The following is a 15,914-nucleotide window of genomic DNA, read 5'->3' on the forward strand; positions in this document are numbered from 1 at the left end:
GGGTTATGTTGAACAGTTTCTACTGTTTTCCTTTCGCTTATTTTCATATTCAATAATTTTGTATAAAAATATAGTTATTCTATAACAAATATATATAAATCAAAGTTTCAAACTTTGCACAAGATTTATGAAAATCATAAAATTAAAAAAAAAATTAGAAACATTTTTATAGCCCATTAAATTCTAATATAGTGTAAAGTAAAAGTTTGAAATGTCTCAAAGTTCTCGTTGCTTTTTGATGATTTTTTCAATGGCGGTGTTGCCAATTTTCTCCATATAACCTAGAGTCAACGTTTTTTTCGTGATGAAAATTTGTTGATCATTTTTAATCTTCTAAAAGGTTTGAAAATTTGATTTATGTACAAGTATATGATATTTGTTGTAGAGTAAGTTATATTTTTAGAGAAAAAATAATATTAATTAGAATTAAAAAGACAAACGAAAAGCAATCAAAACTGGTCAAAATATCTGTGCAGTCAAACTTCTCTGTGACGAATTCCAAAAACCCTGAAAATTACCTATTTATATAGGAAATTCATTTTATAAAAAAAAAAGAAAAAAAATTGCGTTCTTTAACAATTTAATTTAAAGTAAGCAGTATTTTGGTTGAACAACATTTCCCAACTTCTCCTGAGCAACGAAAAGTTCTAATATCATTGAAAGAAGTAAATAGAGTATTTTTCACTTCCTGATAAGTACGAAAGATTTTATTGTGTGAATAAATGGTCCCAAATGTAGGTATCATCTTAGTAATTTCGTCTTCAACTGAATCTGTAAATACGAGTATAATAGAAAATTTATCACAAAATTTCTTAAACACGGTTTTTCTCATTCTTTTATTTATTTATTATTTTTTTTTTTTTTTGTGTATACCTGAAATAGCTCAGATACACATACTCTCAAGATCAATTTTTGAAGAATATCTTCCACACAAATCCTTACTTTCCCAAATATGCGAAAAATGAATGAAGAGGTGAAAAGAATTCAAGAATATTTTTTTTTTTCATAACAATCTTTTCCCAAAAATATGAAAAATATTAATTTTAATTTAATTTATTTTTTTGAACTAATAGATTTATATTGATTATCTAATATGAAATGAAAAGTAATGAATTTGCAATAATTTCCTAGTTAACTTATGAAAACTTATAAGTTTAAAAACAAAAACATTGGAAAAACCACCAACAAGCATAAAAATACTTCAGCCAAAATTTTACATTTTTACTCTACGCCTTCTATGAAAGACGTTGGACGTGACTTAGAAAACTAGTTTTTTTTTTGCAATGGGTTTTTGTATATTTTCTGTCTGAACTCCGAGGGAGTGCACACCCATATTTTTTTCATTCTGCTTCTGGGATATTTTCTTGTTCGTGAGAGCATTGTGTAATACGCTGAATGAGGAACCGCAACTACCGAGGCAATGTTTTAATTGTGCTTCGACAAGCAAGATGCGCTTTCATTAAGGGGGAACACCTCTGTGAAAATTAAAAAAAAAATCGATTTTTTTTTTGCATAAATTGTTAGTAAAACTACTCAAGAAAATGTGGTAAAAATTTTAAAGCGAAATTCGCTTTATTCCCGGCTTTATTATTCCGATGCTTTATTTCAAACGCGTTTTTCTCGAAACGACTTTTTTTGATTCGGTGGCAACGATTTGTCGAAGTCTAATGAACCGATTTTAATTTTCTTTTTTTCCAAACGTTTTGGTATAGCATTGGCTATCGTTGTTCATAGCCGATTTTCAAAATTTTGAAAATATCTATTTTTTGGGCCTGTTGAAAATCAAAAAAATGGTGAAAAACACACATCAAAATTCAAATCACCACCATTTTGTCAAAAAAAAAAATAAAAAAATACGAGTACGTACAACGATAGCCACCATTGTGTAGATTAATAAAATTTTTGGCTTTTTTGATATCAAATTATTATTCATTGCTGCGTTTATATACATAAATTTGTAAATTTTCAATATTTTTTAATAAAAATTTACACCGACATAGTTTACATATATATATATATATATATATATATTAGGTCGGGTCGATTTAAAAATCGCTCATTGCTCTGTGAAAATCGTATTCTAGGGATCAAAATAAGAAACTTTGCCGAAGGAACCATACCTCTAAAACGAATTCTGATGTCCCCAAATTTGGGTCGAACTTTTGAGTAGGGGTAAATTTTGAAATATCCCACTTTGACCCATTTAGAGTGCTCCAATCGAGTCCAAACGTATGACCGACCCCCCTAACTTTGGACGATCCAGCCATGACAGTGGCACACTCCCCTGGGGGGTTCCCCATACAATCATTTCAAAATATCACCATTTTTGGCCTTTACATGAAAACCCAAATTGGGGGACATCAGAATTCGTTTTAGAGATATGGTTTCTTCGGCAAAGTTTCTTATTTTGATCCCTAGAATACGATTTTCACAGAGCAATGGGCGATTTTTTTGCCTCCCCACAAATCGACCCGGCCTAATATATATATAATATAATTGGCGCGTACACCCTTTTTGGGTGTTTGGCCGAGCTCCTCTTCCTATTTGTGGTGAGCGTCTTGATGTTCTTCCCACAAATGGAGGGAGCTACAGTTTCAAATCGACTCCGAACGGAAGATATTTTTATGAGGAGCTTTTTAATGGCAGAAATACACTCGGAAGTTTGCAATTGCCTGCCGAGGGGCGACCGCTATTAGAAAATTGTTTTTTTTTTTTTAATTTGATGTTCACCGAGATTCGAACCTACGTTCTCTCTGTGAATTCCGAATGGTAGTCACTCACCAACCCATTCGGCTACGGTGGCCGCCAGTAGTACCATTGTAAAATTCTGTAATTTCTGAATGTTTTTTATGAGACGATATGTTTACAACCTTGTTGTCTGGAAATGTTGAGAGTAGCAGTCTGGGAAGTATCACTGCAATTTTCTACGAAAAATTTATAAAGTACCTTTGGTTGTAGTTGTAGTCATTCTTCAAACTATTGCCACCGTCGATGCCGTCAATTATGTCGTCATGCCCTTCCTTTTCCAACCACCGCAAAATGCGCACTTTTTGTTGCTAAAACAGTAATAGGTAACTAAGGAACGATGTAACATAAACCGTCGCGGGTGGCGAAAAATAGCAACGCAATAACTGAGTGAAACCACATAAAATACGTTTAGCATAGCATTACGAGAAGCTGCGAATTAAACATAGACTATGCGCCCTTTCCCAGTACTTTTTTGTTTCAAATCTTCCATTTGTGTTATGAACTATAAGAGTTATCCTACGATGAAGGTAATGAATAGACCTCGAAATACTACTTTCAGCTTCCAGTCATAGAATCGCTTGCTAAAGTAGTCTCTACTCGAACAAATCACCAGATAGTTTTAAATGGTGAGCGTAGCTCGAATGAATGAATGAAAATGAGGTGTGCACTTCGACATCGTGGTCTTTTGGTCTGCCCTGTAAGTGTAACATAAGCGAGTCTTTGTCTAATTTAGCGAAATACAATAACACAATACTTATGAATTAAGCGAAAACTAGAGACATCCTAAAAGGACTACTCACGCGCTAATCCAGAGCTGTTACTCGTGCCACTTGGTACATTCCAAAATCAATTACTTGCTGTTTGCCTATTTATTGAGCCCATATAGCCGAAAAAGATAAAATTAATTACTTACAAAAGGCTCCTAATTTATTTAATTTTGGTTTGCGGAATAAAGAGCTTTGCAACATTTTAATTCAATTTGATTGATTAGTATTTTTGTTTTTAGAAAACTGTTATCTTAAATCCGAATTATAAACAATTTGCCATTATCAAACTGTGCACATATTTTAGGAGGAAAGCTTTAATTTAAAAATTTTCCGCGTAGTTTGCGTGGAGCGAAGATATGTATGGATATAAAATGTGCGCATACACAAACTTGAATTCATGTGGTTTTCGTAGGAAAAAAAAAATTATTAGAATTAAATGAGGAATAAATAAGGAGTCAAAACTTGTAAATAAGTCCCAGTTATTTAAGGCAGTGTCGATATAAATATAAATACATACATATATTCAGAGCAAAACGTCCCACTTGTGACCAGACGTTTTAATCGCAAAACTAAAATGTATTTGTGTTTAGAGCATTGCATTGCTCAAATTGAATTTCAATAGGCGCCGATTAAATGCAAACGCATTGTGGGTACACGTGGCATGTATGCACTCGTAAGTATTTGTTAACATTTAAATGGGCCGTGTCAGCTGCCATTGACTGCGCGTTTATTTGAATGTTCATCAATGAATGCTGCCACCTCAGAATACTGAATTCCCATTCGTGGCAAGTGTTGATTAACTTTTTAAATGGCATTGGTGTAATTATTCACATCCGCATATAGTCACGTCTCTTGGAGTGAAAATTCAATTAAACACCATTCGAGCTATTGTATGTTCGTATTCAATTTTGAAATTTGTTCAGGCGTGCACTACAATTTGTGAAGCAATTTGCTGGCGAATGACATGCAAACAATTTTGCACCAATATTGTAATTTGTGTTTACAATATGTCTTTAAATTATTTGACTGTTTTGCTCCTTGCGTTTTGATTTTATTCAAATTTTACTATGAGATTTTTATTTTTCCCCCGATAACGAGACATTTTTACAATAAAACAGATTCTCATAAAAAAAGAATATTGGGTTTTTAAATGCATGACGTTGTTAGTTATAAAATTATTCACCACTAAACATTTATTCTTTATAAAGGGTGGTTAAGTTTCAAGGGCCGGTGTTTTTTTGTTTAAGAAATTATTGTCATTTCTATTTATTACGATAATATTGGTATGGCTTAATTACGTATGAAACAAAATATCGGCCAAATGGCAACGCGGCCTCGGCGGCACACCTCCATCCGATGGTCGAAATTTTCGATGACGCTGAGGCATAATTGAGGTTCTATGCCGTCAATGTGTCGAATTATCTCATCCTTTAGCTCTTGAATTGTTGCTGCCTTATCGACGTACACCTTTTCTTTCAAATAACCCCAAAGGAAGAAATCCAACGGTGTCAAATTACATGATCTTGGCGGCCAATTGACATCGCCGCGACGTGAGACTATTCGGCCATCAAATTTTTCGCGCAAAAGAGCCATTGTTTCGTTAGCTGTGTGACAAGTGGCACCGTCCTGTTGAAACCACATATCGTCCACATCCATATCTTCCGGGCCATAAAAAGTTCGTTATCATCTCACTATAGCGAACATTATTCAAAGTAACTGCCTGACCGAGAGGGGTGCAATTGTTGGGCGCGACGACGAGTTGAGGTGGACGGCTCTTCAACCACACTATCGCGAACAGCAGCAATATTTTTTGCAGTACGAGCTGTACGAGCATGCACTGGTGTTTTCACACCTCCTACAGATCCGGTTTTCTCAAACTTTTGCACAATTTTTCCGATTGTACGCACATTTGGACGATTAAATTGACCGAAAGAATCACGAAGTGCGCGATATGCATTTTGGTTTGAACGCCCGTTTTCATAATAGTCCTGAATAACTTTAGCGCGTTGCTCGATTATGTATCTTTCCATGGTTCAAATTGAGTTAGTCTGAAATTGAAAAATGTCAAATGAAATGCAGAAAAAAACTTGACGTTTATGTGTGGTTCACATTCAACATCAGCCCTTTATATTAGTCATCCAATTTTGTGTTTGAATAACTTTTCTACAAGAAAAAAAGTGCTTTTGAGTGATGAAAATCTCAAGTGTCGAATATGATTGACCTACGATTCCCATTTGCAAAAATTATGAGTTTTTCGATACGGTGACTAATTTTGCGCCACCTATGTACATAAAAACGAAACTAAGCATTCTCCTTATCATGAAAACCAATCATCACACGTACAAGCTCACCTACTATTGACCAAATATTGATCAACTAAAATATATGAACAAAATCAAAAAACCAACAGAAATTTTCAAATATATTGCTGTGCGAATTTAAAATTTAACTAAACCACTGCATTTTCTTCCAGGACCACCTGGCGCACCTGGCGAACGCGGTGAATTGGGCCCGGCAGGACCGGCTGGCCCACCCGGCGAGAAAGGACCGCGCGGCAAACGCGGCAAGCGGGTAAGTAATCCAGCAGCCAAAATGTTGAACTGCAAAATTTTGTAATTAAATTTCCTTATCGCTTTTGCTTTGCTTTGTATCGCGAATTATGCATACATTTGGGCGTTTGATTTGCTGTTGCGCCGCTTAGGGATTGCGTGGCGTATACGCAACAAATCTTAAAACGCCGTAGTTCTAGCATACGTACTTACATAACTAGATATATGCAAATGTGTGTACAAGTTTGGATGAAATTATGTAAATAAATATAAATATTTGTAAAGTAGAAAACATATTTACGCGTGTAATGCCTGAAGTAGCTTAGTGCATGGAATATGCGAGTACAAGTAATATATGGTATGTAGCTGGTAGATACTATAGGACACTAAATATTGTATGTGTATGTGTATGCTTGTAAAATACATAATTTTTGAGAACGAATGCACAATGTTTCAGTACGAATGTGTGAGGAATAATGCGTCGTCGTGTAAAAAATGTGAAACTGTGTAAACATGAAAATGTATAGATATATGTATGAATATGTTTGTATGTGCATATAAATCCACAGTTAAAGATGTACATATGTATGCAAGCGTATGCACGACTGTACCTTTGCTGTACTTTACATGCTGCTGCGAAGATTCTTAAATCTGACAAAGCCTGCGCGACCATCTTAGCTGCTACTACCACCTGTGTATGTGATGCGTTGTTATGCCATAACGCATATGTATTTAGTATACTCCCTTGCATGTTGACTACCTGTTAAGCTTAACACTTTCGTCACATTAATATGCCAAAGGCATATAGACCTTCTTACATTATCAAGCCGCCATTTGTCCTCATTACCCTAATAGCCCGGATTTCATTTAGGGTTGCACACACATGTACATACTTACATTTCATATATAATATATTAAGGCTCTTAAGTCGCTCATTTGCACCATTTGCACTTACAAGCATTACCTCATAAAATGGTATACTTTCCTCTGTTTCATATTTCCAAAAATTTTTTACTGCTTTTCTCACATGTTTCCTTAGCTAAGCTGCCGCACTCTCCTATTGAACTCCCTTAATCATCTTTTCCAGTTTAACCTATTTTCGTAAATTGTGAGAAAATATATCTGGGAATGAAATTATGTGTGCTTGTTAACGTAATTGTCGTACACGTTGTCGCGACATTATTGGAGTCATATTTTAGGCATTCATCTATGTCTATATGTCCGTGTGTATATAGTTTTTGTTTTTGTTTTGCGTGGGTATTATTATGTTGCAAGTTACTCTCGGGGCGTCGCCCCAGGCGCAACCAAGATTTGTAACAGCAACGTAACCCACTATTTATTCCAGCTCGTTTATCAGTGACTGAAGGACGAATGTTGCCAAAAGTAATCCATACTCACATAGGTGTACACGTGTGTGCATAAGTATTTTCCTCTACGTATGAGAGAACAGTGAATTTGAAGTCAATTCAAGTAGCTTCAGCTGTTTGTAATAATCTTGTTTGGAAAATAATACGAGCACATATTACAGCTGCTGCAGTCTTACGGATACGAAAGACCGTTAGATGCAATAATATTTTGACGCATTTTATTGTCGAGCAAAGAATAGTCTTCAATTGAATTCTCATTGTGTTACGCGATCAAATACTTTCTTTCTTTTATAAGAATTATCTTCTTATCAATTATTATCCATAAACTTATGGCCTCTAATCAAGTGAACCGGACTGTAGGCTGCCGATTTATACGACCTATAGTTTCAGCTAGTTTATGTGAACCGATTCAGACAGTCCTTGTTCACATAAACGAATGGTTCATGCCCTTATCACTATTAATTCGTACTTCTACGATTTCTCCTCAAATGCAGAGTGTTGACAAAATATAAGCACACCACTATTTTATTATAATATTTGTTAAAATTGTTGTTCGTACTACAACAAAAACCATGGTAATGGTAATGGGAATGGTTGTACGGGTTAGGCCATGGCCTTTATGCAGTGCGACCAGATTGATCTATTTTCCGCTTCTAAGTGCTTAATTTTAATTATTTAGTATTGCGAGTAATCGAACCAGCTCCTTAGAAGGGATCATTTGTAAGTTTTCATCCTCTAGTAGGTACAAGATCAGGATGCTACGTCTCCTGTAACCTAATGCTTCACAATTGGCGATGAAGTGTTCCATGGACTCCTCTTCATCTCAGCAGAACCTGTATAAACTAGTGCTAGACTATTCTATTGTACTGAAATGTTTAGTGTAGGTAAAGTGAGCCTGTAAGTGCTCCGTAGAGTACTTGCAGTCCCTTTTCAGCAAGGGTTAGAACAGATTTTGCTCTGTTGGTATTAAAGCTCAGGAACTTTTTGGAGTGATTAAGGTCGTCTGTAAAGTTTCAGTATTTTCAGGTTCTAATTGGATCCAGTTTTTGGTTTCCTGTTTTAGGTTGTTTTTATTAAAGCCGAAATATGGGTTTGGTTCTTTCTGCCCCTCTTTTGGCATAAAAGTTTGTTTTCTCGTTTCCTTCGTGTCCCTCATGTCCTAATACCCAAATCAGGGAGACCTGATTAAGACCGGATTTTGTTAAGGCTTTGAGGACTGATGGACTGTCCGAAAGTATTTAAATTTTTACTTTTTCGAACACTCTTTTGGATACGATTTCCACTGTTTCCACAGTTTCCACTGGAAAATGATATCTGTACTCAGTGTTAGAGATTTATGTGCTCTAGGGCCCACTATTCCTGCTCCTGCCCCCTGAAGCGTTTTGGATCCATCTGTATACCATTTTCTCTTTGTTTTTATAAAGCTGTTATATGATTGCGCGGCCGCCGTAGCCGAATGGGTTGGTGCGTGACTACCATTCGGAATTCACAGAGAGAACGTAGGTTCGAATCTCGGTCGGCAAATCTCCGAGCGTATTTTTGCCATGAAAAAGCTCCTCAGAAAAATATCTGTAGGTCCCTCCATTTGTGGAACAACATCAAGACGCACGCCACAAATAGGAGGAGGAGCTCGGCCAAACACCCAAAAAGGGTGTACCCGCAAATTCTACATACATACATACAATTTGATTTTCGTTTTGGCCATCATTTTAGCGCTCAGCTCCCAAGGTTTACCCAAAAGTTGTTTTGTTGTCCAAAATTTTTTCGTTGCCTTTTCTATTACTAAGTTGAGGTTGTAAGTTTTTTTCCAAGATAATTCTTAGATATTCAACCTCTTCCTTTAGTGGTATCTCTATTCCATTTACTACCAGAGTGGGTTTATTTAAAATCATTTTCCTATAAAAGGGGATACTAGTAGTTCTGGAAGGGTTTATTGATAATCCCCTTTTGCTACACCATTCCCAGGTTGTATTTAAGGCCTCTGCATCAAATCCTTTATGGTCCTTTCATGGTAGCCTTTAAATAATACAGAAATGCCATCTGTATATCCTGTTCTTTTGTACCCTTTATTATTTAGGGTTTCTACTAGATTGTACAAAAACCATATAACGCAACGTTTCAAGTTTTGTCAAACTTTTAACTTTTTAACCAGAATTTGTAAAATTTTTCTAGGTTTACAGTTTTACACCTCATTAGAATTTTTACCAAAAATCGATGGTATTTTGTTGTCACTTGAAACTTTCACTTTATTGTACTAAAAATTTTGTCTAAAAAGTTGAAAAATTTGATGAAATTTTGTACAAAGTTTGAAATTACGATTTATATGGTTTTTCTTGAAGCATAAACTATATTTTCTAAAAAAAAGATTTTCATTCCTAAAACAAGACTTTCAATCCTTGTCAAGAAATTAGCATACCTTGGCTTCCATTCCATATTTTTCCGTTGGTTAGAGTCTTGCCACTTGAATCGTAAATGTATGGTTGTTGTTCACAATCATCAGTATTATTCTTTTATTGTATCATCTGGAGTTCTGCAAGTTAGTATTTTGGAAATATTTCCTATTTATTTTGTTTATCGATGACCTAAAAGCTATTTTCATATGGGAAGTTTTTACTTTATGCTGACGACCTTGAAATTTACGCCATTGTAAAAAACTCATTTGATTCGCAAATGCTCCACAATGAGTTTGATAAAGTTCTTTCTTGGGCTACTAGTAATCAACTGTTTTTAAATATTTCGAAATACTAGCAGATTAGTTTCGCCAAGTATTTTTCTCCTTTAACGCCATCTTATTTCTTCTATTTCATATTCTAAAGTGGAATATACGAAAGAATGAGTAAATCCTTGATCTGGAGGCTTTATCATGCCTGTAGCATAACTCGAATTGAACATTTCCGAAAATTGTTTACCGGTTTTGTTCTACCTTCTCCTTGCTCTTACCAACCCATACCCTCAAACTATTCTTATTTCAATTTGAAATCACTGCAATCTCGGCGATCTATCTTGTCTTTATCTTTCGTATTATATTTTATTCAATGTGTTGCGGATTCCCTCTCTCTTCTTGAGCGAATCTATCTTAATACCCCATCTATAGCGCTTCGTAATTTAAAGTTTCTCCATATTGGCTTTATTATAAGGGATCTACATGCAAGGAGAGCACCCATCGTGAGAGCTCTGATAGAATTCAATAATATCTGCAAATCTATTGGGATTGTCTTTGTTTCTGCTCAATACTCTTTCATTCAACTTCTTAATTATTCCTATAAATAATTTAATACAAAAACTTTTTATCTATTTTTGTTATAAATATATTTTCGTCCGACCTAATATTATTGTTATATTTTTTGTTAAAATTTCTGTATTATTTTTTAAGACTATTTATTTTTATTTCAATAAATAAACGAGAATTAAAACAAAGAATTATTAAAATTAAATTAAACACTTGACAATAACTCAAAATTTGCCAATGAGTCTTAGTACTCTACTTATTTAACGCAGTGTAGTTTATTTAGTGACTCGTCTACATGCTTTTATCTCTGTGATCATTCAAGCAAAATCGGCATCATGGCACGAAGAATTTCTACATATGTAGTGAACATTCTCTGCTGTCAGTGTATTAACTCAAAAATAGGAAAAAAGAGCATACCCTAGTATGTGTATACGATGCACGTATTTAAGACTCTATTACAAAGCCTTGGAGAAAATCGACAGAAAGAATGAAAGAAACGTGCGACAAAAATAATGAAACAAAATGATTACAAGAAATAAATTGGCAACGAGCCCACCGAGAGTTTCAGCAAGCGGCAAAAGCTTACCACCAAACAACCCAACGCCGAAGCGCAGTACCAGCCAAGTTGTCGCCGACAGCAAGTGAACAAACGGCCAAGTACGCGGGCGACTACAGCTCAACCCTCCACCTGCTGCTCAGCGCTTGGATAATTCCCACGGGCGATATAAGGCTACACAATATTTACGGATTTATTTGCAATTGATGAGGCTGAATTGGCGAAGTTTCGGCAACGAAGTCAATGCCAACTAATGACGTTGACAGAAACTTGTCCCTTCACATAGTAAGGCATCGATTATGATGACGAGGCTGAGGAAGATGAATATGATGACGATGAGACGTAGACTATTATGCGTAGAAATATGAGACAGTTGGTCAATGATTTTTAGCGAATTTTCAGCAGCCAATAGTGAGGACTTAAACTATTTATTCGGGCGTTTATCAAACTTTTCTAAGTGACTGCGATGAATCTCTCAATTGATTGGCGTGTCAACATTCATTATTATATTCGGTTATTGTGAGGACAAAGTAGGCAACAAATATGGTATTTACGAGTACGTAAAGGTGCAATCAAGTAATTTTCGCCGTTATACCAGGTGCTACACCTAGAGTTTGGAAATTGAAGAAATTTGTGTTCCATGTTTAATGAAAAAATTTAGTAGTTCGAATACTAAAACATCAATTGAATTTCAATTGAATTAAATTTAATTTAAAACTGAAAAATGCAAATTAAGATGAGCAGGGGGAGTACCTACAAGCGTCATGGCCGACTGGCTTTTCGCGTGACTACCATTCATTCGGTCACAGGTTTTACCTACATTGTGGACGCCATATGGGAGAAATAAGATGTTGCTGTTGACAGTTGACCCTCAATATGCAGTAGCAAATCTTCGATTGCATTTCTGGTATGAAAAAGAGTCTCATAAAATCCCTTTGGCCTTCGGCGGTGCTCAAGTTGTACAAACTCAAGACGCACATTACAAATTAGAGGGAAAGCTCGACCAACTACTAAACAATAATGTATACCCCAAGGCCATATATATGTATGTATAATACATTGGCGATGCCAATCCCGCGATCCCGTCAGTCGATATGCCGGTATTTATCATGTGCCGCAAATCCCGCGATTTGTAATATCGAATTGAAAGAAGTAAAAACTTATTTATTAAAACAATTGATTACAATAAAAGCTTGTCAATTGCCAAGCAACTCAGTATAATCTACATATTGAAGCTTTACGCTCTATAGCTATGCATTAACATAAGTGCGATGTAACGTTACACATAATGATCGAAGAAGTCATCATGATCATTGTTGGCGTGACGTTCTGGGACGAACCTTGGCTTCCCTCAAAGACTTCTACCAAGAATCTTGAACGTTTGCAGACATCCTTTAGTTTTTCAATCCAAAGATCTTGGCGTCTCATTAACTGTATCAATCGAGGTTTTCCCTGGGCGACTCCTTTTAAAGGACACATACAGCTTACTATTGAAGATCGTTTTTGCAATTTCATTTGGGGTCATACTCAGAACATGTCCATGCCAAATAAGGGCACCCGGTGGTCTAGAGCACGAAAATTTCACCTATTTTCACGATTTCTTTTTTTTGCCATTAAAAATTAAAAATACGATATTTCAACTTTCCGTGTTTATTACTACATCTATGCATTGAGCATACACATTTTTTTTAAACAATATTTATTGTTATGTCATATGTCAATAAATTATATATATACATATATAATATAATTGGCGCGTACACCCTTTTTGGGTGTTTGGCCGAGCTCCTCTTCCTATTTGTGGGGTGCGTCTTGATGTGGTTCCACAAATGGAGGGACCTACAGTTTTAAGCCGACTCCGAACGGCAGCTTTTTCATGGCAGAAATACACTCGGAGGTATGCCATTGCCTGCCGAGGGGGACCGCTATTAGAAAAATGATTTTCTTAATTTTGATGTTTCAAAGAGATTCGAACCTATGTTCTTTCCGAATTCCGATTGGTAGTCACGCACCAACCCAAATATTTATTTATCATAAAATTAGTAAATGCTTGCACTACTGGGTGTGTTTCATAAATATTTTTCTCTGAAAGGAATTAAGTAGTTTTAAGTAAAAATATTGCTTAATGTTTAAAAAACACATCGCAATAAACAAGTGGATTAAAAAAAAACAAAATTTGTGCATCTGTTACACGACACAAAGCTGCCGAAAAGTTCGTCACTCCAACTATGTACTTTGACTTTTTCGTTTTTCATCAACGAGTTTTCATATTTTCAACTTGTATTTTTTATTAATGTTTCTATTATGTACATTTAAATGATATGTTATATGTTGTGTATGAGTATGTGCATGCATTTGTGTGTGGCCAGTAGCAAACTTGCAAACCTCTAATGCATACTTATATGTAGGTGTGTGTACGTGGCTGCGTATCTCTCATCTGACAGCGTAAAGCTACTTAACATTTTTATTGGCACTTGAGTTTGCAACAAACAACAATGATATCTGTCAACATTTCAAATGCAAAAACAAAAGCTTTGAAAGAATGTAAGAATGAAAAGAGCGACATGGGTATAGAAATAAATAAGTATGTAAGCATGTTGTTAACAACAGCTTTAGCTTCAAAAGCACCAGCATTGACAGCATTCAGCATATCTTGTGTAAAATATCAGCAACAAAACGACAGCAATTGATGGCGCAACAACACTTGACTATACATAATACAGTGTTTCCTGTTCTTAAAAAGCGGCTCAATTTTTGAAAGTATTTTCGTTCAAAAAATTTAATTTTGTAGATAATATTTCTATGCAGTATTTAAGAAGCCAATGTAGCAGCAAAGAAAACAGTTTCTTTTTTTAATTTTTTTTAATAATTTTTTTTTTTCAGCGTCACAATGTAATGCATATTGCAAATTCTGAATAAAATCTTTTATTGTGCATCCATGTTACAGGCTAATATAAACTACTGCTGTCTTTTTTAAATTTTTTATATTATTTTATTTTTCTCATATAATAGCAAGAAGATGCAGTAGCAGCTGCACAGATTTTCCTTAAGAGATTTTCCTTTGAAAAGTACACGGTTGGTCCCACTGCATCTGCAATTTTATTTTTACTTCTCTAGTACTTTATATTCACTTTCTGCGGTTATACAAAGTGACTCAGCAAGAAAAGGTTTTTAAGTTTTATACAAAATCACCCGCTTCCGGCTCATCAGTTATTGGTCTACTTAAAGTGGGCTCCCTTCACTTACCGAAAGAATTATATGGGAAATCAATAGCCAATTCAGCGATTTTGTTTACTTGTACGTTACTTGCTTAGATCAGCACTTTCCAGTAAGCTTCCCGCGTCAAACCTTTAGCATCTCGGCATATTGACCAGTCTGAACTATTTTTCTTTGCTTTTTTTAATATGAATTATGTTTTTTATAAAATTATAGTTCAATGTCGAACAAACTTCATATACGACCAAATTTCAGACTTTAAACTAAAATTGGAAAAGTTTCACTAAACCACGGCTTTTAATTAGAATTTCTAGAAAGATTTTTGGTACGCAGTTTAATTTTTTAATTAAATTTTAGTGCAATTTCAAAGTGTCCAAAAAAGTTGATTTTCTATAATTTGTTTCTTAGACAGTGGGGGCGCATTTTTGCCATCTGGCGAATGCTCAATATTTACATTTTGTTATTTTCAATATTATTTATTAACATTTTATAGACATTTTAAATCAAAATCGTTTATAATCGGTCAAGCATGTGATCCAGTTTGAGCTTAGAGTGAATTCTCTTCACAGTAATTCGGCATATTTAAGGAAAATACCTGATATGGAGAAAATGCGCAACACTATTAGGGCAGAAAAATTATCCAAACACAACCAAAATTTGGAGTCACTTCAAACATGCACTTTATTATCTAAAATTTAATGAGCTGTAAAACTGCTAAACAAAAGTTTTTTGGAAATTCCGAGTTCCGAGAAAGTTTGAAATTTGAAAGAAAATGTGTAGAATTTTTATAAATGTTGAACAAAGTTTATATCTGGAATGAATTTGAACGAAAGAATAAAACGTTTCCTTATAAAAAAATAATTGAAATGAAAAAAAAAATAAATACATTGTACAAACAAGTTGAGGTGCTATAATTTTTTCGCGAGCTGTGTATGGAAATAATGTTCAAATATTGCTCTTTGCGAATAGTCTATAGTACAACAGTCGGAAATAAAATAGGAATAACAGTCCCGCACTCAAACTGAAACCTTTTGCCTTGACTATTGCCTTGAGACGGTCCAGAAACGAATCGCAAGCTGCCCGAATGTGACTCGCAGCTCCACTCACGGACAATGGGTTTTCTCAGCGCCTCGAGACTGGTGAATCTTTTAGTTCAGATTTTCCTCTCCAAAATGGCTCAAAGAGAATAATCCATCGGATTCGCGTCTGGTGAATTTGAGAGCCATTGTGTGGACGTTATGAAGTTCGGAACGTTGTTTTTCGGCTATTCTTGGTTCACTCGAGCTTTGTGAAACGGTGATGAGTCCCGTTGAAACATCCATGGAAATGTTTGTCTGCCCACGGCTTCAAAGTAACCTCCAGAATACTTTCCCGATAATATTTCGCATTTATTTTGAAGCCACGCTCGATATAAACTATTGGACAGCGCCCATCTGCGTTGACAGCAGCCCAAACGATTACCTGTGGCGGGTGCTGCCTCCT

General features: G+C 35.2%; 1 protein-coding gene across 1 annotated transcript in view; it reads left to right on the plus strand.

Moving 5' to 3' along the window:
* Nucleotides 1-15,914, plus strand: part of LOC129236770 (collagen alpha chain CG42342-like) — a 159,819-nt gene that overhangs the window by 63,661 nt on the left and 80,244 nt on the right. Inside the window, exon 8 of the mRNA XM_054870982.1 lies at nt 5,989-6,086. Within this exon, the coding sequence (XP_054726957.1) occupies nt 5,989-6,086 (98 nt within the window). The remainder of the gene's footprint in view (nt 1-5,988; nt 6,087-15,914) is intronic.

The sequence above is a fragment of the Anastrepha obliqua genome, chromosome 1, assembly GCF_027943255.1.
Source record: "Anastrepha obliqua isolate idAnaObli1 chromosome 1, idAnaObli1_1.0, whole genome shotgun sequence".
NCBI lineage: Eukaryota > Metazoa > Arthropoda > Insecta > Diptera > Tephritidae > Anastrepha > Anastrepha obliqua.